This window comes from Nothobranchius furzeri, chromosome 10 (assembly GCF_043380555.1).
Source record: "Nothobranchius furzeri strain GRZ-AD chromosome 10, NfurGRZ-RIMD1, whole genome shotgun sequence".
In the NCBI taxonomy this organism is placed as follows: domain Eukaryota; kingdom Metazoa; phylum Chordata; class Actinopteri; order Cyprinodontiformes; family Nothobranchiidae; genus Nothobranchius; species Nothobranchius furzeri.
In genome coordinates, this window is record NC_091750.1 from 43,794,891 (window position 1) to 43,818,415 (window position 23,525).

A 23,525-nucleotide genomic window follows, 5' to 3' on the forward strand; every position below is an offset into this window, starting at 1 on the left:
CTCAGCATTAAGGGGTTGAATTGGGGGGTTAAACTGCCAAATGGTTCCCGAGCAAAGCCATGTCTGCAGCTCACTGCTTCCCCTGGGGATGGGTCAAATGCAGATGTGGCAAGGTGGAGAAACGAGAACCTGGGCGGGATTTGATCCCCAGACTCCCGGGTGAGTCATGCGCGCTGACCAGTCAGCCAAGGGGACATCCCCTTGGCCAAGTAGCCAGGGCGCACGATCAATCGGGACACAGTGACAGGACATTCACACTGTCACAGAGAACAAACTTCACGTGTTGTCTGTGTGACAACTAATGGGACAAACAAAAGCAGTCCGAGTAATTTTTTTGGAGACCTGACTCTGGTATTGGGTCCTGCTTTGCGTTGTCTGACAGCACTGTGTATGTGCACTCTTCGCAGTAGTGAGATACAGAGAAAAATTGCTTCAGCCAGAGGCTCATTAACTCCATAGCATCCAGAATGATAAGGAACTGCACATGAGGGAAGCCCCCACAGGCTGATTCTATCCCCCAATCAGCTCCTTCCTGGTAGGTGTGATTTCGAGCCAGCCAATCAGTCAGCAGACCAGTTCGGCTCCAGGCAGACCGTCCGGGATAGACTTCTGGTTGCTTGTGGGAAAAAAGAGAACACTTCAAACCCGGTCCAGAAGTAGAGCCGATGCTAGTGTGCAAGTGCCATAAAAGAACCCCCCCACCCCACCTCCACCAGGGGGCCTTCTGGCCACATGCCCAGGCCCCTATGGATGTGGCGAGGCCGTGGACTGATGCTACAGATCCATGTTGCTCTTGGGCTCCTGCTGCAGTTTATTTATACCCACTTTTACTATGAAAAGCAAAACCTTTATAATTCAGCAAATAAAACAACTTTTACTTGTTCTAACATCTATTTATTACCACCATATTATGAGAAATTTGGAAAATACAAAGATCAGCTTATTTATACGTCTGAAAATCTCGAGCAATAAGAAAAAATATAAAAGAAAAGAGAATGAGGTTATATTCTGTATCACAAATTCCAAGAAAGGGACATTTTAAATGCTCAGATCTACAGAGACACACAGACCCTTTACATGCAGAGGCATCCACTATACCACCAGCAGCACGATCAGCTGGCGCCCCCATGTGGCGGCCATTAGAATCATAGTCTGGTCTCTGCTTAGAACCATCAGCTGTTTTATTACTCTTCATTCGGATAATGTAGTACGTGAAAACAGAAAGGACGCTTCTCTGTGAGATGTAAAAACTTACACACCAAATCTACAACTTTAAACAAATGACAGGTCCACACAAGCAGAACATCAGTCCATCTGCTCCCCAGGCTTGTTCCAGGTGAGGGCGGGGCCATGCTGGGCAGGATCGGGGGTGCTCAGAGACACGGGCCTCGAGACTAGTTTTAATAGCACCCTGCTGTGGAAGTTGCAGCTCCCCTTAAGCAGACTAGCCCCTTGGCCCTGTGCTTCAGCTGTTAGTGACACACCCAAACCCAGAGTATGAGTGCACATGTCCATCTGATCAGTAAAACTCCTTACATGCAGAAAAGGGTACCCTAAAAACATCTGATGAAGACAAAAAATTTTATCAGAGACAGACGTCAACATTTTTCTATACGTTCATAATCAGAGTTACCCTACTGCAGGGGTGGGCCACCCCGGCCCTCAAGGGCCCCTAGCCAGCATGATTTAGCAGTTTCTCAGCTCCAAAACGCCTGATTCACCTGTTGATTCAGGTGTTTAGGAGCACAGAAACAACTAAAACAGGGATGGGAGATCTCCAGGGTCAGAGTGGCCCACCCCTGCCCTAATGTCTACTGAGAGACTGGGGGCGTGGGGGGGGATGTGTGAGGGCAGGACAAGGAAAGAAAAACAAGACCGCAGTGAGACAGAATACGGGCGCTTAAGCACGCTCCCCGCGGATGCGGCGTGCCAGCTGGATGTCTTTGGGCATGATGGTGACACGCTTGGCGTGGATAGCACACAGGTTAGTGTCCTCAAACAGACCCACCAGGTACGCCTCACTAGCCTCCTGCACAGACACAGAACCACCACAGGTATTAGCAGCATGATGGTCAGGTAACTACGACTACACTGTAGCACACACACCTGCAGAGCTCCGATGGCGGCGCTCTGGAAACGCAGGTCTGTCTTGAAGTCCTGAGCGATCTCCCTCACCAGGCGCTGGAAGGGCAGCTTACGGATCAGCAACTCAGTGGACTTCTGGTACCGGCGGATCTCTCTCAGAGCAACAGTACCAGGTCTGAAACACAAAACCACACCTGGTTCACTTCCTACCTCACAGACAGGACTTTTATGGTGAGTCTGGATTCCTGTTCCTCTGGGGTCCACAGCATCACATGAGGTGTGCCTCAGGGTTCAATTCTAGGCCCAGTGCTTTTTAACCTCTATATGCTCCCTCTGGGCAGCGTCATCAGGAGACACGGGGTGAATTTTCAGTTACGCTGACGATACACAGTTGTACATCTCCGTGTGTACTGATGACGCACAGCCAATGGAAACACTTTTTAACTGCATTTTAGATATTAAATCATGGATGACTGAAAACTTTCTCCAGCTCAACCAGGGCAAAACTGAAGTTTTAGTCATCGGTCCTGAGGCCCAGAGAGAGAAACTTTTACCTAAACTACAATCAATGTATTTTTATCCATCACTACAAGTGAAGAATCTGGGCGTTATTTTCGACTCTGAGCTGACTTTTATCCCCCACATTAAAAACATCACAATAATAGGTTTTTACCATCTTAAGCATATCGCCAGAGTCCGCCCCATTCTCTCTTGGGCCAATGCAGAGACGCTAGTGCATGCTTTTATAACCAGTAGAATTGATTACTGCTAGGGCTGGGGGTAAACGATTATTTTTAAAACGATTATTCTGACGATTATTTTATCGAATAGTCGACTATTCTAATGACTATTTAGAAGATTAATCTAATGATTATTTTTCTATTGCACAATTAACAAAAACCAGAAAATCTCAAATAAATTCCTCAAAAAAATTGATAAATTCTTACTGAGAGGATAAACACTACAGGCCTTCCATTTTGTATAACACTGCGTTTATTGTGTTGGTTGGTTATGTTCTGGTGATGTGTAGAACTTGGGAGTGCAGGCTGCTGCCTGAGAGGTGGTAGAAGATGGAGTGTCTCCATGCTGCTTTGTTTTGGTCACTTATGTGCGTGAGGCGAGTGGTGTTACGGGTTAAACCAAACTCAGGTGATATTTTACACTAAACCGAAAACCCATAACACTCTAAATGTAATAAAAGGGAGATCTACACCACAAAAAAGATGAACTCTAAACCAAAACGTAACAGCTTATCCCAACGCAAGAAGCTGTTAGCGAAGATGCTAACAGTAGCTTTACCAACATTAAGTTCAAGTTACCAAGTTTAAATAAACCAAAAACACCCAGCAGCAAACAGACCAGCACGGAGGAGAGACTGCTACCACCAAAACAGCTCTCCTAATGTCTGAAAGAAGCTCCTTAATGAAGGGAGAAACGCTCCCGGTGATTTTCTACATCTGCGATAGACACGAAGCAGCGCATCTGACCCCGGAAGTTGTTGTCTGTTGCCGGGAGACGAAGGCGGGCAAAACAGGAAAGGAATCTAGTAGTGGACGGACATTGTTCCGGGTCTTCGGTATTTGGCGGAGATGTTAGTGAAGGCGGTGAAGAGGGCGAACTAGAGGAAAAACAGGCAGATTCCTCCTCTATTTACAAACTCCTGGGGATGCAACAAGTGGGCGCGGTGCGTCGACTTCCGGATCTGACATCGACAAATTTTTAGAATCGAGCCGTCGACTTCGTCGAGGCTTCGCTACAGCCCTAATTACTGCAATGCCCTGCTTTCTGGTCTTCCCAAAAAGAGCATCTCAGGTTTACAACTTTTACAAAACTCAGCAGCACGTGTCCTGATGAAGACCAGGAAGCGGGAGCACATCACTCCGGCTTTGAAATCACTGCACTGGCTCCCCGTATGTTTCAGGATTGATTTTAAGGTTCTTTTAATGGTTTTTAAGTGTCTTAATGGTCTTGGGCCTTCTTATCTTTCAGAAATGCTTTTACTATATAAAACCCTCGTGGTCTCTGCGCTCCTCTGGCAGCCGTCTCCGAGTTATCCCTAAAGTTAAGACTCACACCCACGGCGAGGCGCCCTTCAAGTACTACGGCCCTCGCCTTTGGAACGGGCTGCCAGAGGACCTCAGGGCCGAAGGGAACGTCCAGGCTTTTAAGAATAGGCTCAAGACCCACCTTTTTAGCTTAGCTTTTAACTGATCACTATGTATCTATATAGGGATGGGTACCTTTGACATTTGAATCGATCCGGTACTAATTCCCTGTACCTACGAATCGATACCGGTACTTAACTGTACCAATTTTCGATACTTTTGAGTGTTTATTTTAATTCTCTTTTATAATTAAATATATATTTTTCTCTATATGTAACAATATTTGATAAATATCACGATAAATAACATTCAACTGTTTGTATTTTAACATCATCCTTGTAGTTTTATAAGCTGATAATTAAACTGAAGCAAATATCTTTACTGTGAACTAAATTTACTGAATATCATCATTCCTTTTGCCGTCTTTTTTCATTTGATTTTTCCTACTGGGAAGTTAGAATTTCCGAGGAGAAAGCGAACGCACCATTAGCTGATAACAACGGTGGCAATGGAAGCTAACATATTAAGCTAACGTTATCTTTAACAGTTTATTTAACTGCTGGAGCAGATTAAAACGATGATGCCTCACACTTAGATCGTTGTCGCTGGTTTCTTCTTCACCCAATCACCCGTCTCATTTAGTAAAGTGAAGCCAAACTTTAGAGCACGTTCATGTTCTTCTAGGCGGAAAATCGGAGTTCCGAGGAGAAAGCGAACGCACCATTAGCGAAACGGAAGCTAAAATATCAAGGTAACGTTATCTTAAACATTTTATTTACCTACCGGAACAGATTAAGATGAGGATGACTCACTTAGATCGTTGTCTGTCGCTGGTTTCATCACCCAGTTACCCATCACATTTAGTGAAGTAGACCCAAGCGTTAGCGTGCATTCTTTTTACCATGCTGCTCTGTTTACAACTCACTCGCAGGGACCGACAACATAACGCTCTTGCGCATGCGCAGCTGTCTAGGCAAGTTCTCGTTATGATGGACGGATACCGAAACGAGGCACCGTTTGAAATGACGTGAATCGGTGCTCGGTAGGTACTATGGAATTCGGTCGGTACCTTAAAAAGTACAGAATTCGGTACCCATCCCTATATCTATATATACATATTTATCTCTTTTAATTAATTTTATAATTTTATCTACATCTTAGTGTTTTTACATGATTATGTTTTCTTTTACTATCTTTATAATCACTTTTTATCAGTTACTTTTTATCCATATTAGCTTTTGTTATTTTACATGTTATATATTTTAATCCTCCAGTGTTTCCTCTGCGGAGCCCTCTGCCTTGGGGCCGGTGGTCAGGGGCGGCGGCGGCCGGGGCGCTCCTCGGGTAGGAAATCATTGAAAGCCTCTTGGCTAAAGGGATTATCCGGCCCTGCAACAGCACCTACTCGGCTACATTGTGGCCAGTAAAGAATCCTAATGGTAAGTGGCGACTAACCATTGACTACAGGCAACTCAACAAACAGGTTCCCTTGTCTAGGTGGCCAATGGCGCGCCTGGAACAAGAACTTCCAAAAGTGAAAGATGCTAAATACTTTTCCACCCTTGACATTGCATCTGGATTTTGGACAATTCCTGTCCATAAATCGGACCAACACAAACTAGCCTTCTCCTTTGCTAACCGCAAGTACACCTTCACTCAGTGTCCTTTTAGTTATTCCAACTCGCCAGCTGAGTTCAACATCTTCTTGGACAAAGCCTGCCCTGATGCTCGAGAGCGAGGTACCCTCATCTATGTCAACGACATTCTTGTTCGTAAGCGTATCTTGGAAAACCACCTGTCCGAGCTGGACCACGTCATGGGTCAGCTCGCAGCTGCAAAGATTTCTCTCGCCAAGGGTCAGTGGTGCAGGTCACAGGTTCAGTTTGTTGGCCTCCTTGTGGGACCACAGGGGATGCAGCCTCAACTTGGCAGAATTCAAGGTGTGGCCACCATCACACCTCCTACGAATGTCTCAGAACGTCAGAGCTTCCTAGGGGTGTGCAACTACTCGCGCCAGTTCGTAGAACATTACGCTGAGATAGCGAGACCTCTGACTAATCTACTGAAGAAGGATGTGCCTTTCGAGTGGACTGAGCAGCAGCAACAGGCCATGGATGACCCGAAGGCCGCGTTACACTCAGCTCCGTGCTTGGCGCTCCCCGATTGCGACAAGGAGTTCTACCTTGAGGTCGGTTTCTCAGCTCACTGTTTGAGTGCTGGTCTCTACCAAGTATACGACTGCGACAGGCGTGTCGTAGCCTACGCTAGTAAGCTCTTGTCCGGTCCTGAATTGAAGTACTCTGGCTGTGAAAAAGCTTTGCTTTCCACCATGTGGGCGGTGAAACACTTTTCTAGCTACACTGGTGGACAGAAAATCATCATTGAGACTCAGCACCAGCCAGTGACCTTCCTTAACAGTCAGCGCATCTGAGATGGTGTGGTGACCAATGAGCGAATCGCGTCATGGCTGCTGGCTCTTCAAAGCTTCGACATCAAAGTATGCTACGTCCAGAACCGACGTAGCCCTCGTGGCATGGGTTTGGCTGCATGCCAACACTGCTCGGACGTCACTGTCGCATCAGTCCCGCCAGCTAGCCGTCCTCAGACTCTTCAAAACCCCAACCACCACTACTTCGATCAGTCTCTCTGTTTGGACTTGCCGACAGTGTACGTCGATGGCAGTTCTTTTCGACATGGTCCTATGCCTAGGGCAGGCGTGGGTGTCGTCTGGTTGAACGCTGACCAGAAGGACTCCCAATGTTACTGGTTGGGTTCTAAGACCTCACAGTTTGCAGAAGTGGCTGGGATCTTGATAGCACTACAACATGCTAGGGGCCGTGGCATCCTTGAGCTGGTGATTTGCACGGACTCGGACTAAGTGCGTCTCAGTTTCATTTGTCATCTACCTTCTTGGAAGAGTAACGGGTTCCAAACCTCTAATCGGAAGCCCGTTAAACATCAGGACCTCTTCATGGCATGTGACGCCCTAGTGACGGCACATGACATGCACGTTTATTGGCGTAAAGTCAAAGGACATTCTCGTGCACCCGGAACTGATAAAGATCTGAACAACCGTGCAGACTCTCTTGCCAAACAGGGTGCGGCCGATGGTAGTCCATGAGTCTTCAACCCCTTTCTGCTTCCTGAGGATGTCTCTTCTCGGTCTGACCCACCCTGTGTGTGTGTCGTGACTTGAGCTCAGGCCGCTAACGCGTCCACCTCCAAACCATCCGAGGGTGTGGTGTCTGTTCAACCTCTCTTTTCTGGTGACAATCTTGTCAGTCTTCAGTCCCAGGACCCTGCTATAAGCAAGATGATCCTGTACCTTTCTGATCCTACAACTCATCTGCCTTCTTCCACCAAGCTTGACTCCGTTCCTGAGCTCCGTGCTCTCTTTCGTGTTCGGGTCACGCTGAGAATGGTTGAAGGGTTGCTGATGCACGCCGCCAAGCCTCTTTTGCCGCCTGTCCTTGTCACGCCACAGCCACTGAGGGGGGACATGATCAAGCAAGCTCATGACTCTCCCTCCGCTGGACACACAGGTGCCAAGGCCACGTTGGGAGCCCTGAGCCAGGTTGCTTTATTGGCCGGGGATGCGTCGCGGCGTGTCAGACCACGTCCAGCGTTGTTTGATTTGTTGTCAGTTTCAGCCATCCAACCCCGCACACAGAGCTCCCCTACAGAAAAAGGGACCGTCCACTCCGTGATCGGACTTGCAATTTGATTGGGTGGGGCCTCTGACCAGGTCCAGCAGGGGTAATAAATACATCTTGACCGTGACCTGTGCATTCACAAAGTGGGTTGAATGTCTACCAGCACCTAATGACACGGCGAAAACGACAGCTATTCTCTTGATGAATCACGTCCTTGCCCGGTTCGGTCTGCCCACTTGGGTTGACTCGGATAGGGGTACTCACTTCACCTCTGAAGTGATGGAACATCTTTGGAAACTGTTGGGTGTGAAGGCCAAGTTCCACATTAGCCATCGCCCCCAGTCTTCCGGCCAGGTCGAAAGGATGAACCGAACGGTTGTCGGCATTTTGAAGAAGTACGTGTCCTCTAACCACCGAGACTGGGATGTGAAGCTTCCGTTGGTCCTCATGGCCATACGGGCCACCCCTCACGAGTCTACTGGTGTCTCCCCGTTTGAAATTATGACGGGTAGACAAATGACCCTGCCACTTCACCTGCTGTACCAACCTGTTCAGTCCGAAGCAGACCCGGCTTACACGAATGAACAATATTTGCACGACCTAAAAAACTATCTGCCTGCAGCATTCTCGTTTGCACAGACAAATCTGGAGAAATCGGCTGAAGGCAGGAAGGCTTATTACGATAAGAAGGCCTCACATTCTGAACTCAACGTAGGTGATAAGGCCATGTTCTACATTTTTGCTTCTAAAACTGGTAACAAGAAGAACACCTCTGGGAAGCTGGCTAAGAAACTTTTGCCCAAATGTTCAGGCCCATACTTGATAACAGATAAGCTCTCTCCAGTCGTGTATCAGATCAAGATTACCCAAACAAACAAGGAGCCCGTCTACAAATGGGTCCACAGGGACCAAATCAAACTGCACAAGGGTTCCACTAATTTGGTCAATTCTACCACCAACAACTTACCGACTTCGAAAGGGGGGTGATTTCGCACCTCGTCGGTTCCATAGCTCTCTATCTTGAGTTACACAAGTTTGTATGTTCGTGTGTGTGCATGGTTGTCTTTCCTGTTTATACATGACGTGCAGACTTGGGTGGTTGGAGATGAACATGCTGTGGGTTCCTGAAGTCAGGTAATCAGGTAGTTAACAGTAGATGGGTTTAGTCCACATATTACTGTTATCCAATTATTTTTTTTATTATTTTCACTAATCACAATTCCTTATGGGTACATTCACAGTTAGGGATTACTAACTTCACTGATTTACATTTTTAGTGTTCTGACACTTACATAACTATCTTTTTATAGTACTTTTGCTAGGGTAATTAAGTTTGAGAACTTTATGATTGACTTGGTTAACTTACCTTAAAGGGCTATAACCAATTTTTGCCCTTCATTCTCATAAAGAGTTAATTTAGTGCAGTGATTTCTCTCATATCAGATAGAGTTTGATTAATTTTATGCTTTCAGCACCACCTTTTTTGCAGTAAACGTAGTGGTAGTGCACCCATTTCTTCACTTAAAGGCTAATTCACGTAAAACATATGCATAGTACACATGTACTCACAGTGTTAGGTTTCTTTTTGTTTGTTGATTTGCATGAGACGCCATTATGTTGTTTCTACATTGAGGTGCCCTGTGCTGTGCTCTCTCTCCTTTCCTGAGTTTCGCTGATGATCCTCGCTTCCCTGGGGTGGACCCGTGACTCGTTGTCGGATTCCGCTCCTCCTGATGGGTGTTTCGGCTCGTAGGACCTGGACGACCGTGTGTTCCGGCATGGCTGCTGGGATACTTCGCTCACTGGGACCTGACCTGCCTGCTGCTCTTTCCCGCACTGAATCACGATAAGTGCAATTACAAAGATCAATATACTGTTGGAATTATTCCCTACCCGTGGATAGGAAAAGCTTTGCTCCTGCTTCAACTTATTACCCCACGTGGATACCTTACTAATTTGCTGACTTGTGTGCTTCCAAAGGGATTATGCGAGACTGTTGAAACCATAGACTGTTCTTCGGAGTGGGGTTCGTACCTCACCACTGTTGGCCTCTTCCGGAGGAACTACACCTTCCCTTGTCATCTGAGTCCCTTTAGGACTCTGGTTTGTTCAACGCCAGGTGGTCTCTGCACGGACCACCATACCATTGAAAAGGGGGGATATGTAACGGAACGGAACGGAATGACTCTTGTTTTTCCCTTCTTTGCTCAAGACTAGTCTGCATGAGATATAACTCAAGGTCTCATGCATTCCTTCTAACCTGCTTATTTTCAGCTCAACAGAAGAATGAAGACTGAACTCTTTTCTTTTAATTAATCAAAGAACTCTATTTTAATCAAGCTAATCCATCAAAGTGTTAGTCAATAAATAAGATGTGACCGACCTGTGAAATCAAAATATTTATTACTTTATTATGATCCTATAGAATTTAATAAGTAATATGACTTTAAGTGTTCCAACAGGACTCATTTCCCGTAGTGTTAAAAAGACATAACACATTCCTTTCACTGATCCAATCAGAATCTTACAGATCTGACGGAGGCGTGGTTCTGATGGTGTTTGGTAATTTTCATTCGACAATAAACCATAACATCCGAAGTATAAAACTATGCCACGCCAGCTCTAACGCCAGTTCAAAGCGTTCCAGAGAATGTGACGGAGTGGCCAATCCTGATCTAAACTCTTTAACTGAAAGAACAACGACAAGCTGAAAAATCCAGTCGCTATACCAACCTTCAGTAACAGCTCCTTTCAGAACAAAAGCTCCACCTTCCGGACCCAGGCTTGGGTCTCACCAGACGCCAATAAACGTGTTGTGTGCCCGGAAGTAACTCAAGACGGGTTTGATCGGAACCGCGGCTTTTCCTACCGGCTCGGTTCCAGAGAGGGTTCACTGGACCTCGATATTCCTGATCTACAGAGGACTTCCACCGAAGGCAAGGTAGACCGGCATGATGGTGTCTCATGTGTTTCTGAAGCTAACCAAAGCTTAATGCGATACAACATCTTCAGTTCCCGTCAGAATAATCGCTTCTTCGGATTTGCTGGTTCTGATTTAACATCACACGTCATCCATCCACCGTCTCATCCATTTTTAGTTACACTACACATTTAGTTTTGAAGTCTAGTTTAATTTGTTAGTAATAAAATTCTTAACTTTTAAACTTGACTCTCTCTATTCTGTTGTCTCTGAGTAAATACGTAACGGTTATCTAATCTCTGCAATAGATTAACCAATCTTCTGGTTTAAATAACCCTCAATCCGTAAGATCGATTTCATATTTCCTATGGAATCCCACGCCTTATGGCTCATTAATTAAATGTAATTCTACTTCATTACAGAACGCATGCACATACACACACACACACACGGCTCCTTACCTGTAACGATGGGGCTTCTTTACCCCTCCGGTGGACGGGGCGCTCTTGCGAGCTGCTTTGGTGGCCAGCTGCTTGCGTGGAGCTTTTCCTCCAGTGGACTTACGAGCCGTCTGCTTGGTACGAGCCATGATGTCAGCGTATCACCTGATGGAAATGTAAAATCAATGTTCATGTAACCATTAATGAATAAATAAACAAAACTGTCCTGTTGACTAGAGATTTTCCCTCAAGAGCTCACTGAGAACTTTTAGGAACGGTTCTTCAGATGCTGATCTTTGGGTTCGGTTTTATTCTCAGTCAAAATGACCGGCGGAGGCTGCTGGATGAAGTTGATTATAGAAGAACGATCTGAGATCGAGTGTTTCAGTAATGTTGGTTTAAATGGTAGTAATTAGTGAACTAAATGGTCCACTGATACAAAATTCTCCACCTGGCAGAGCTTCAACAATGACTCTCACTTTTCTCAAGTTAAAATGTTCTAAATAATTTGTGTGTTCTGACCCCAGCAGGCTCTCTGTGTGAGAACCCTAGTGTTTTCACAATCATCCTGCTCATAACCCACCGCCACACAGCAATAACGTTCAAGACACCATCTAACAAGGCCTTGCAGATACCCAGGGAATCTTCTGAGGTTATATTTCTGAACACAAAAGGATGAATCCATAAAAACGTCATTTGGCCATAACTGGACCCTTGAACAGCAGGAAAAGCAGGAGCCACCCCAAGCGGGCCCTGCTCCCAGGGGCCAAACACCCCAGTAACACAACATCAGTGGTAAATCACAACTGAGCTATGACTCATAAATAATATCTGAAGCTGTTTGGAAACAACAAAAACATTTTTTTTGTGAGAACCAAGTTTGTAATAAAATAAGTGCAACTAAATCAACTCAATTATGTTACGTGAAAACCTGCACGATTAAATTATACCAAGTTTAAACTTCAGGATATTTATTATTATGATGATGATGCATTTTTCTGGAAATCCACATTTCCTATTTATTCGTTGTCTTGAGGGGTTAAAGGTTACAATAATAGCTAGCTTACTGTCTTTGTGTGTTTACCTGCAATCTTGTTTGTCTTCTTCCTTTTCTCTAAGAGCTGCTATGACAAGTGAATTTCCCCACTGTGGGATTAATAATATGTTCTAATATTATTATTATTATTGTTGTTATTATAACTATCATTTGCTAAGCTTGCGTGCACACTCTGTTATAGACCAGGTTGTTTACCTGAATGACACACCTGTTAACTCAGCTGCTTTAACCTGGAGAAGAGTGGAAAGATATTTTTAATGAAATCTATAGTATTTCATTCTCTTTGAGCCTAGGGTGGGCGACATGGCCCAGATCTAATATCATCTCACCCTGATTGTGCTTCTCTCATCACTTCCAGTATAATGGGATCATCACTTTAACCCAAAAGTGTGTTAATATAGTTTTATTATTCTGATGACTTTTTGTCACTGATCTTCAGTCCAGTTCACAACACACACACACACACACACACACACACACACACACACACACACACACACACACACACACACACACACACACACACACACACACACACACACACACACACACACACACACACACAGACCCAGCATGACTTCTGTGACCAACAGGAGGCCGGTTGGCTCAGTGTAACCTGAGACCCCCCAAACCCATGTCCTCCCTTCTTTCTGCGGTGGGAGGAGAAAGGGAGACTGGGACATTTGCGTGTCTCTTGCGATGCAGATACGATTGGCCTAGACACACTGCATCCAGTCAATCAGAGCACTACGGTCTTCATATTCCACCTATCAGAGTGTCAGGCGGATGTGAGTCAGACCAATCAGGGGAGTGTTGGATTGTAAAAGGACCAATAGCGGTTTCCAATGGAAGGTTTAAGGCGGGGCGAGTGGGCATGGCCCCGCCCCATACCGCAAGACTATGGCCGCAGACTGAAAGAGCCTAGTAGCTACCGATGTAGAAACAACGGGCAGGACGTCAACTTAAGACATGTTTCTATTAAACCTGAAAACGTACAGACACACGACTATTAACACACCACAGGAGGCAGAAGCAGGTGTCACTACACGGAGGTTGGCTGGAAAAGCGACGCCGTGTAACGCAGAAGAGCGGGGTAGAAACGGGCGCTGAAAGCGGAGCAGCTATCTGAGCGGTGGAAGTACGGAGCCGTTTGTCTCTGGTCAGCGAGGCAGCTGCTTTCTCACTCCGGCGTCGAATTTAAACACTAAATTAGCTCCAAACCACCTCACCTGCCCCGTTTTCATCACCTAACGGTGAACATTGTTTCAAGATTAGAAAATAGGCCAATATGATATCTTACCTGGGGTGAGTTTTCCTGTTTTGCTTCGCTCCGATACAAGTGTGTTGTGGTTGTGTGTCAGATATTTACTATGTCTCACACAATGGAAGCAGAGCGGAGGCAAAATGGCGCCAGGGTCAGTCAGCTGTGTGCGCGCGCGCGCGCGCGCCGGGAAGCACCGCCACGGTCCATGAGTTCGTTTAGGGTTAAAACAGAAGGAACTTTTATTTGGGAACGTTTTTGTGTCACGACGAAGCTGTCCGAAAACAAAAAGCCTGCAGTGCACAAATAAAAATATAGGATTTTTTTCTTCTTTTCATAGATAAATTTTAAAATTAATAGATTTTCCTTAAGAACACTTAAATTTGAATAGATTTTGCGCTGCATTGGATGATTTAACTGCTAAACCCAATCAGCCTATACAGGCTTTTTTGCCCGTTCCTTCTGCACCACCTCCTCCCAGTTTAAAGCATGCCTGCTGGCTTCTGACAAGGCAGATTAGGTTTCTTACACCCACGACTGTTATTTGTGCAAGGTGTTCGAAGTAAAACGTCGGGATGGCCATAAGCACCAACGCTCCTATTACACACGTGCCCTAACGAAGAAATCCACACAATGCATTTACATCATGATGTACTTTATTCATACGTCTTGAGAAACTCATCTTGCATGTGGTCCAACTGGATGGCCGAAGGAATTTAGCTCTAGCATTCTCACGGGAGCTGGTGCAGGTTTTGAAACTAAGAATTTAGGAAATCAAGCAGAATTGTTTTTGCACCACATTAGAGAAGCTAGAAATCAGGTGTTTTCTTCTGCAGACCTGATGCGAACAGGAAGGCACCCCAGATCATTAGACACTTGGCATTAAGCTTAGTTTGTAAGTTAACAGGTTAGTCATCGATGGCACAGATAGGTTTAAAAGGCCTAAATGTATAAAACACGTGTTTTCTGCCCTAGGATTTGATTTAGTTTGAACGTTCATAACCACATAAAAGCCACAAACATGAACTTTTCCTGAACAGTTTTATTTATTCATATCAGACTCTTCCGGTGTGAAATGAGTGTTGTCACATTCAGGAGCACAGTGCCTGAGCATGAACAGCGCATCTGAGAAGGAACAGAGGCTTTAGATAAGGCAAGAGGGCCAACACCTGCAAGCAGAGTACATCTGGATATAAACAGACTGAATGATACCATAATCTGTTCGTTACACTTATCCACATGGACTTGTAGTAAAGTAATGGATGAATGTACCCCATGTAATCTATTTCTACCCTAAAAAAAATTGGCCCCACACATTTGAAAAAAAGAAAAACAACCATCCCTCATTCCCAAATCAAAGCTAAATTAACTATTGTCTTTCAACTTCAAACTGCTGAGAAATATTTAAATCTTTATGCATTATGAAAATAACAGTAAATAAAATATCTTCTTGAACAAAATTTAAGGCTCGTCAAATCAAGTTGTTTTCCCCACAAAGCAGCTGCAAAGTTCTTCACAATGTTGTCAGAAAAGACAATATTTTCAGCTTTATTCAGTTAGTCCAGTTTATGAAAGTACCACAAATCAAAAAGAAATAAGAAACAAATCTTTTACACTTTAACATTAATTCACCTTCCCACGTTTATCCCATATGTGCAAGGACTGTGCCAAGTCTTTGGTCCCTTATCTAACAGGAACAGACAAGTACCAAAACACTCCAATCATAAGTTAGTGAAATCTCTATTGACTTGGCTCACCCAACATGGCACAGAAGAACAGAGGAAGCAAGACTCCAATAACCAGTCTAATAACCCAAAATGAGCCCGAGGCTGCTGCTGCTTTTATCAAATCGTTCATCCATCAAAGCAAACATGGACCCACAGTATCATTTTCATAATAGCAGGAGGGAGTGATGAGCTAAACATGTCCTCCGTCATTCATATGTACCGTAACATTCAGACAGAACACAATAAGAACCACACAGAATTGCTCTGTATGAAATAAGAGTGCATGCATTTCTAAAATGCAAACATTAGTCCTGGCTGATGCTCCTGCCCAGTGCCACACACAAAAAAACTAACAAAAATCCCCATTGTCAAGTAATTCTATCTGTATACATATATATTTATTTATTTATATAGAATATATCTTTTACAATTTTGGGTGTCTCTGTCAAAAGTACCACAATTTATCATATATTTACGACTGGCTACTGTCTCAATCAATCACAATAACAATGACTTCATGGACATTATTTGCAGGTACATTTAAGACTCTGTAAACAGTCTTAACATATTCTTTACAATTTGTTAAAAATACCGAGACGGAAAAATATTAAGGATATAACAGTCCACTGTCCTGCAGAGGCTGCAGTTTTTATTCTGCACAGCTAAAGATAATTCTATTCCCCTCCCGCCCCTTCATTCTGTACGGATCTCTGTCTCTGGCCTCTGCATGGCCACATCAGTCTGGATGAAGGCTCCTTGGCCCAGTGCAGTGGAGTATGCCCAGTTGCTGTGGCTAACAGAAAAACCTGGGGTTGGATACGAGCCGGAGCCTCCTTGTTTTTGGACAGAGGCCTGAGGCTGAGGTACTGGCTGGTAATCGTCCAAGTTGTCGTAGTGAGACTGTACGGTTTTAGTGTTGTGTTTCGGATAGGTGTAGTCTCTGCCTGGATCCGGTTTGCTCTGACTGGTTTGCTCTCGGACGCTGGATGATCGCTCTGGTTTAGAGCGCACAAGTTGTTCCCGTGGAGCATGTTCATTTGTACTCTGAAAGACGCTTGTCTTTGCTTTAATCTGGGGGGGCCCGGAATCAGGGCACTCATAACGTGGTTGGACATTTCTATTGCTTTGAAACTCCTGCCAGTGCTTGGATCGGCTGACATCTCTTCCAGGTTTTCCATCACTAGTCTCAAACTTGGTCTCGTGTCGGCTGCCCTCCTGCTGATGGGACACACCGTGGCTCAGAGACGTAGGAAGGGAGTGAGAGGACTTGCATTTTTTGGATATACTTTGCTTAGTAAGAGTGTCTGACTTGTCTCCCACTCCACTGCCATGGACATATTTATCGGTCTCCATGTACACAAGAACATCAGGATCCGATGCCATGTGTCTTGGGAGGTAACGCCCATTCTCGGCAGCTGCCAGCACAGCTTTACCTGGGTCAGATTTACTACGCAGGTGTAGGGTTTCGTACCCTGATATATCTGCTGGGGTGAAGAAGCCAATATTGTCATACTGCGAGAGGACAGGGCCTTTTGTTTTAAGTCTGGCTCTGCTCTCTCTGCGGATGGATTGCATGCGAAGCCTTTCTGCCTCATCTGGATCCCATGGGAGGTAGGTAGCGGCATCACTGCTGCCATGACCTGGAGGCATGTCCCTGCTGACAAAGCTGTGCTCTTTTCCTGGAGGAAGAACATGGCGAGCAACGTAGTGGTACCCAGCAGCCTTGCCACCCGGTCGCCCACCAACAGTTCCAGCTTCTCGACTGCCATAAGAGTGCAAGTGCCTGACTCGGATTGTGCCATATGGGTCTATGTCGTAGAAAGGTGACTCCAAAGGGCTTGAACCAGAGTATGGACTGTAGCGATACTGAACTCGTCCGTTCTCAAAGTAAGGCTGTAGCTGGGTGACATGGTAGTCAGTTTGAGAGGACTGCAGTGGAGGCTGCTGGTAGGATTTGCACTGGTACACAGGTCGATGGTAGAAGAACAAGTCATCTTCTGGGGGTACTTCAGTTCTTTGAATAGGCAAGGAGCGAATAGTGGAGGGAACATGTAGAGAGTGCACTCTACGGATGGTCGGATAGCTGTGGGTTCGGTCATTAACGTAACCTTGGTGACCTGATCCTGGTGATACATATACATTACGAGGGTTGCCTCTCAGTTTCATGGAGTGGTGGTAGGACCTGGGGCCTAAAGTGCTGTATCGATTATCCAATCGGGCACCGTAAGGTATCTGAGGCTCAGACTTGGACATGCTGGGGTGTGGTGTGATGCTCTCTGGTCGGTAATGGTGTGGAACTGACTGTGGTGCTAGATGAAGAGGCCTCTGGTGGAAGTATGCTGCTCCTGGAGGTTCAATGTGAACTGGTTCTCCTTTGAAGTGATATAGGTAGGCGGGTTGGTGTGCAGAAGACTTACGAGGAGAAAGAGGGTGATGGGGTAGAGATTCCTCCAGGTGGCTGGTTTGAGAACCTTCATCGAAGATGTGGTAGGAAGCTTCACTTTGGCTGAGTGCTGCAGTGGCCAGTTTGCTGTCCAAAGTGCGGACAGGAGGAGCTGGAGGTGTGGGTCCACATGGTACATTATGCTTCGCAGACTCTGTACAGGGTTGCACTGGTTTAATGGCCTCCCAAGGCCTCTCAACAGGTTCAGCAGTGTTGGGTGCTACTCTTGCACTTGCCTTAGATGGCTGGTGTTGTATCTGGGACTGTGTGTGAGGCTGTGACAGCACGTGGGACTGTGCTGGAAGACAAGGTTGCATCTGAAACAAGTTCAGCTGTTGAGTTTCTGCTTGGTGTTGGGGAAGTAAAACCGCCTGCCTTTTAGGTTTTTGAGCCTTTGGAGGTGGCTGCTCGGATGGTTCCAGTGGGACTGAAGGTGGAGCAGTCTCTTCAGCTTTGACCTGACATTAAACAAGCGCACACGCACACGCACGCACACACACACACACACACACACACACACACACACACACACACACACACACACACACACACACACACACACACACACACACACACACACACACACACACACACACACACACACACAAACAAGTCCATGTTTGTTACAGTGGCTTGTTACACATTTTCCAATCCAAAACACAAAGCTGCATTCAACCATTGCTAATGACTGTGATCTGGTTAGAGAATGGTTTTATCCACCTTATTCCTGTGCTGGCTCATGCAGAGACGATGATGCGAGCAACATTCGGTGAGAAGCCGGAAGTACAGCATAGCCTTCAGCTTGCATGTTGAGTTTGTTGCTAGTAGCATATTTTTTTTATATTTAAAGAAGATTAAAAATGTATTTGTCACCAAAAAGCTACTTGGGAACATGTTCACGGTTGCACTAACAACCAGAGAAAGTTAGGTTTGTGACTACATGAGTGATGTTGATCACACACATTTCACTTTGGCTGTACATCAGAGCACGAAGACCCGGTCTTTCCCTGTCTGGCTGCATTCTCAACCTGAATTAAAAATAATTCATAAATATAGACCTTAGACCCCAACATTAATTATGCTTTTTAAGCAGACAAATCATTACAATAAAGCTCAATGTTTAACATTATACACGAAACATCAATGTTTCAGAGCAGACCGTCATTGGTAGAGTCGCATTGCTGTTAGCCAATCAGAGAAGAGATGTCCAAATCACAGAAAATAAGACACCAAATCCTGTTCCCACCTCATCTACGTCTTTAAAAACCCATAAAAAGTAGATTAGCATGAATGGATGGCATCACCCATCATTGGCCTCCATGCAAACCAACGCCAGACCAGAAGTCGCATATTTCACGCAAGGGCTCATGGGGCTAGGAACAAGGTGGATAAAGGAAACAGTATTTCTCTGTAGAAAACATAATTAAAAACTGATATGTTGCAAACGTTTAGCTGAACTCTGACATCCGACTGACTGTACTGAAAACTATACCCGAGCCTCTTATATGGCAACAATGCAGAAGAAAGGTCCACAGTGAGCCTAAGTTCTGATGTCCATGGTGTGTGTGTGATTTACACCTAGTCATTGTGCCTTAAGCTCCACTGGCGTACTGGAGTTCACTTCAGAAAATATCTGACTTATTACTGTAACACAGAGATGGTGTTGCTGTATTTATTCTATTCGTAGTTCAAAAAGGGCATCTGAAACTAAAGATAAGCAGATTTGGACTGGTTGTTTTTATTATCATGGAAATAATTTATAATTATCATAATAAATAGGAGCACATGTGGAGCTAGTGTTTATGTGGAAGCAGGAATAAAGAGGGATGTCCTTTTGTTTTGGATGACAGACCCTTACCGTAACAGGAGTTTCTGGCTCCTGATGTGCTGCAGGAAAATGTTAACTGGTGGGATTTCGAAACATTTCACTTTTACTCTTAACTCCTAAAAGCTTCGGCTTAGATTTTCACAGAAAGAGAAATTCTTAATGTTTCAGCAGGCAGGAGACAAGGGAGAGGACAAATGAAAACAATCTTTTATATAGAGAGGCGCTTCACAAAAACAAAAAATTAAGATATAAAAAAGATTTAAAAAAAGATTAAAAATATGTTTAAAATGAGAAAAAAAATAGGGATTAAAAAATGTAAGGAAGTCTCAGCACACTGCAAAGTTCACATGTGAGTGGATCGTGCTAACTAAGGAGAATTTTTATATGAAAAAGAACAACATCTAGGCAGGTAAAACTGACTGTATTTACCTCAGAAACAGGCTGTAACAGAATGTGACTGCAGCTGCCACTGGTAGTGGTGGCTGGAGCGGTGCTGGGTACGCTTTGAACTGGGATCGACGCTGGAACAGGCTGCTGCCTCTCTGGACTTCTGGTTGGAGATCTCAGGCTGCTTGAACGCTGAAGTTGGGAACATTTGTGAGGGGGGGTTGTAGGCGGCTCCTGCTGTATATCAGGTAAAGCTGCACTGTCGGGTGGCTTGGCTTGGCTGGCTCCCTCTAGTGGCTGGAAGTTGACTGGAGGACTGGAGGTGAAGGAGTAGGATGAGGATGTGGTAATGAGAGTAGGATTATTGTCAGGCGGTGAGGAAGTAGCTCTTGCTCCCCCCTCAGATGCAGCCTGGAATTGTTGGGACAGATGATGTGAGAAGTCCTGAAAGTTTGAGGTCTCCTGCAGCAGCAGAGAAGGAGATACTGGGATGAGGGGCTCAGATGAGCAGGACTGAGACTGAACAGAGACCTGCTGGGCAGACTCGGTGAGGGCCAGGGCTAACATGCGGGCAGCATTTTTAGGAGGCGGAGGGGGAGGAGGGACAGAAGAGCCGAGGGAACATGGGGTCAGGTCCTCTGAAGAGTCTGGAGGTAGGACTCCTATTAGAACACAAAAATAGAAGGAATGTGGATTTGAACAGTGAATGAGCTTAAATAGCAGCAGGGGGACAGGTTTGGAGGACAGGGACAGGCATGTTGCTTTGAGAAGATGAAGGATTTCCTTTAGGTATGCATGATATATCTAGTCTGTATATGTAAATACGTAAAGGACACAGGGAAGCTGGCTTTTTCTATTAAAGCTCCATTGGACTAGAAACAATTACCAGCTGAATCTATTACATCTTTTCGTGTATTTAGAACTTCGTTATATGAACATATAATGGCCACCTGCAACAGTTTTAGATTTTTTTATAGATTATTATTTATGCATCTACAGTAACCCTTTGATTTGATATTTTTCTGTCTATTTTTGCTCTCGTCCCATTGATTTGCTTGGAAAATGTTGTGCATGTCATCTTGTTCTTTAATTTTAATTTTAATTTGTAAATGAGATGGTTTATCTCAAATGGTTGACTCTGCCTAAAAGATGAATAAATAAATATAAAGTCTGAAACAACTCTGTCATGGGGCAGAATTTTGGTTGTCTTACAAACAGTCTCCACATGCAATTGGACAGCGTTAGGACCATTAGGAGCAATAATGTGATGTTTTCAACGTTACAGAAATCAGTCAATGGGCACTGTTGAAGAAGAAGACACAAATACGTCCTTTAAAGGGCTTACAGTGTCAGTGTGTAGTTTCCTGCCGCTAGGGGGCAGTACATACATACTTTTCAGGGTAGTTTTACACTTTCTCTTCCTACATAAATTATGCATGTTTTGGAAAGTGTATCAGTTTTGTTATTAAATTTGTGTTTAATGAATTACTACCTAAATTTTTTTGAACACAGTAAAGTAATTTCCGTAAGTCGTGCGTGCAGCCAATCAGCTAGCATGATGTCATCGACAGGCGCAGGACTGCAAACTGGCCAGAAGGAAACATGGTGTCCCCCAAAGATGCTAGACCTGCTTCCTGTGTACTTTAGACATGATTTTTATGGTTAATGGTGAAGCCGCCAATATGTTTCAACAACCGGACAACATTTCATTCATTTTTAACAAAGTTTTGATGGATAGCTCCAGAAATTAAAGGTAAACACTACTGATTGTCTCTATCTGCTCTTGCCACAAAGAAAAGCCCAAGTCTAAATAATCCAAAGTTGGTGCCCAAGCCATTTTAAAAGAGCACCATCTTTGTTGTTTTTCTCGTCACAGCGCTCGTGCAAAACTAGCCAAAAGAGAAGTGTTGTGATTGGCAAGACACAAAACTGTTTGGGCCAATGGTAGACCTGCTAGGCTACAATGGAGCACACCTAAACGGACCAGCAAAGCATAACTTTTTGGTTGGTTGGTCTAGATTTAGATACATATTTCTTTTGATCTGATAAATAAAACTGGGCCGGTATTAACAACAAGTGTTTATTTCCATCTAGTTGCCTTTTGTGTATCTGTTTCCGGAGGGAAGGCGGTTGGTCACGCAGGGTTTGTTTGGTCATTTGACACGATCTACATGTCATCCAACACAAGATTGTGGGACGTTAAACTGAAGCAGATAAGCTATGTTAGCAGTGTGGTATTGCTTTTTATTAGGGGGATGTTGTGGTAAGTCCTTCAAAACCACTAATTTGATATGTCATTTGAAAAACCACTATGTACAAGTTCCAAAGCAATGGTGGGAAAGTATGGATGGGATATATATACATACCGGTATATATATACATATACATATATATACATATATATATATACATATATATATACATATACATATATATACATATATATATATACATATACATACATATACATATATATACATATATATATATACATATACATACATATACATATATATACATATATATATACATATACATACATATATACACATATATATATATATATATATATATATATATATATATATATATATATATATATATATATATATATGTATATATATACAGGTGCTGGCCAGTAAATTAGAATATCATCAAAAGGTTGAAAATATTTCAGTAATTCCATTCAAAACGTGAAACTTGTACATTATATTCATGCAATGCACACAGACCAATGTATTTCCAATGTTCATTACATTTAAATTTGATATTCATAAGTGACAACTAATGAAAACTCCAAATTTGGTATCTCAAAAAATTAGAATATTCTGAAAAGGCTGAATATAGAAGACACCTGCTGCCACTCTAATCAGCTGATTTACTCAAAACACCTGCAAAGGCCTTTAAAAGGTCCCTCAGTCTTGTTTTGAAGGCACCACAATCATGGGGAAGACTTCTGACTTAACAGCTGTCCAAAAGACAATCATTGACACCTTGCACAAGGAGGGCAAGACACAAAAGGTGATTGCTAAAGAAGCTGGCTGTTCGCAGAGCTCTGTGTCCAAGCACATTAACAGACAGGCGAAGGGACGGAAAAAATGTGGTAGAAAAAAGTGTACAAGCTCTAGGGATAACCGCACCCTGCAGAGAATTGTGACGACAAACCCATTCAAAAATGTGGGGGAGATCCACAAAGAGTGGACTGCAGCTGGAGTCAGCGCTTCAAGAACCACCACGAGGAGACTCATGACAGACATGGGATTCAGGTGTCGCATTCCGTGTGTCAAGCCACTCTTGAACAAGAAACAGCGCAAGAAGCGTCTCGCCTGGGCCAAGGACAAAAAGGACTGGACTGATGCTGAGTGGTCCAAAGTTATGTTTTCTGATGAAAGCAAGTTCTGCATTTCCTTTGGAAATCAAGGACCCAGAGTCTGGAGGAAGAGCGGAGAAGCACAGAATCCACGTTGCATGAGGTCCAGTGTAAAGTTTCCACCGTCAGTGATGGTGTGGGGTGCCATGTCATCTGCCGGTGTTGGCCCACTCTGTTTCCTGAGGTCCAGGGTCAATGCAGCCGTCTACCAGGAAGTTTTAGAGCACTTCATGCTTCCTGCTGCTGACC

The 23,525-nt window shown here is 44.4% G+C and overlaps 2 protein-coding genes across 12 annotated transcripts in view; both read right to left on the minus strand.

Annotated features, from left to right (window-relative positions):
* Nucleotides 1-1,639: 1,639 nt before the first annotated feature.
* On the minus strand, nt 1,640-13,697 carry h3f3c (H3 histone, family 3C). The gene is made up of 4 exons (XM_015960640.3): nt 13,561-13,697; nt 11,225-11,368; nt 2,107-2,260; nt 1,640-2,029 (listed from the first exon to the last, which is right to left on the minus strand). The coding sequence occupies exons 2-4, from the start codon at nt 11,350-11,352 to the stop codon at nt 1,901-1,903; spliced, it is 411 nt and encodes a 136-aa protein (XP_015816126.1). The 5' UTR covers nt 11,353-11,368; nt 13,561-13,697; the 3' UTR covers nt 1,640-1,900.
* Nucleotides 13,698-15,249: 1,552 nt separating this feature from the next.
* The window catches only part of arhgap32b (Rho GTPase activating protein 32b), a 90,159-nt gene continuing 81,883 nt past the window's right edge, over nt 15,250-23,525 (minus strand). For all 11 annotated transcript variants that reach the window (XM_070555666.1, XM_070555665.1, XM_070555662.1 and 8 more), the window contains 2 exons: nt 19,949-20,568; nt 15,250-18,149 (listed from right to left, as the gene is read on the minus strand). In XM_070555666.1, coding sequence (XP_070411767.1) covers nt 15,942-18,149; nt 19,949-20,568 — 2,828 coding nt within the window. In that variant the 3' untranslated portion in view covers nt 15,250-15,941. The remainder of the gene's footprint in view (nt 18,150-19,948; nt 20,569-23,525) is intronic.

Bases quoted from the DNA above. Each gene is read 5' to 3' on its own strand.
- h3f3c (XM_015960640.3), bottom strand. From the start codon at position 11,352: ATGGCTCGTACCAAGCAGACGGCTCGTAAGTCCACTGGAGGAAAAGCT. The intron at 2,261-11,224 runs GTAAGGAGCCGT...TTTGTGTTTCAG, and splicing joins AAGAAGCCCCATCGTTACAG to ACCTGGTACTGTTGCTCTGA. The intron at 2,030-2,106 runs GTGTGTGTGCTA...GTGTCTGTGCAG, and splicing joins CCGCCATCGGAGCTCTGCAG to GAGGCTAGTGAGGCGTACCT.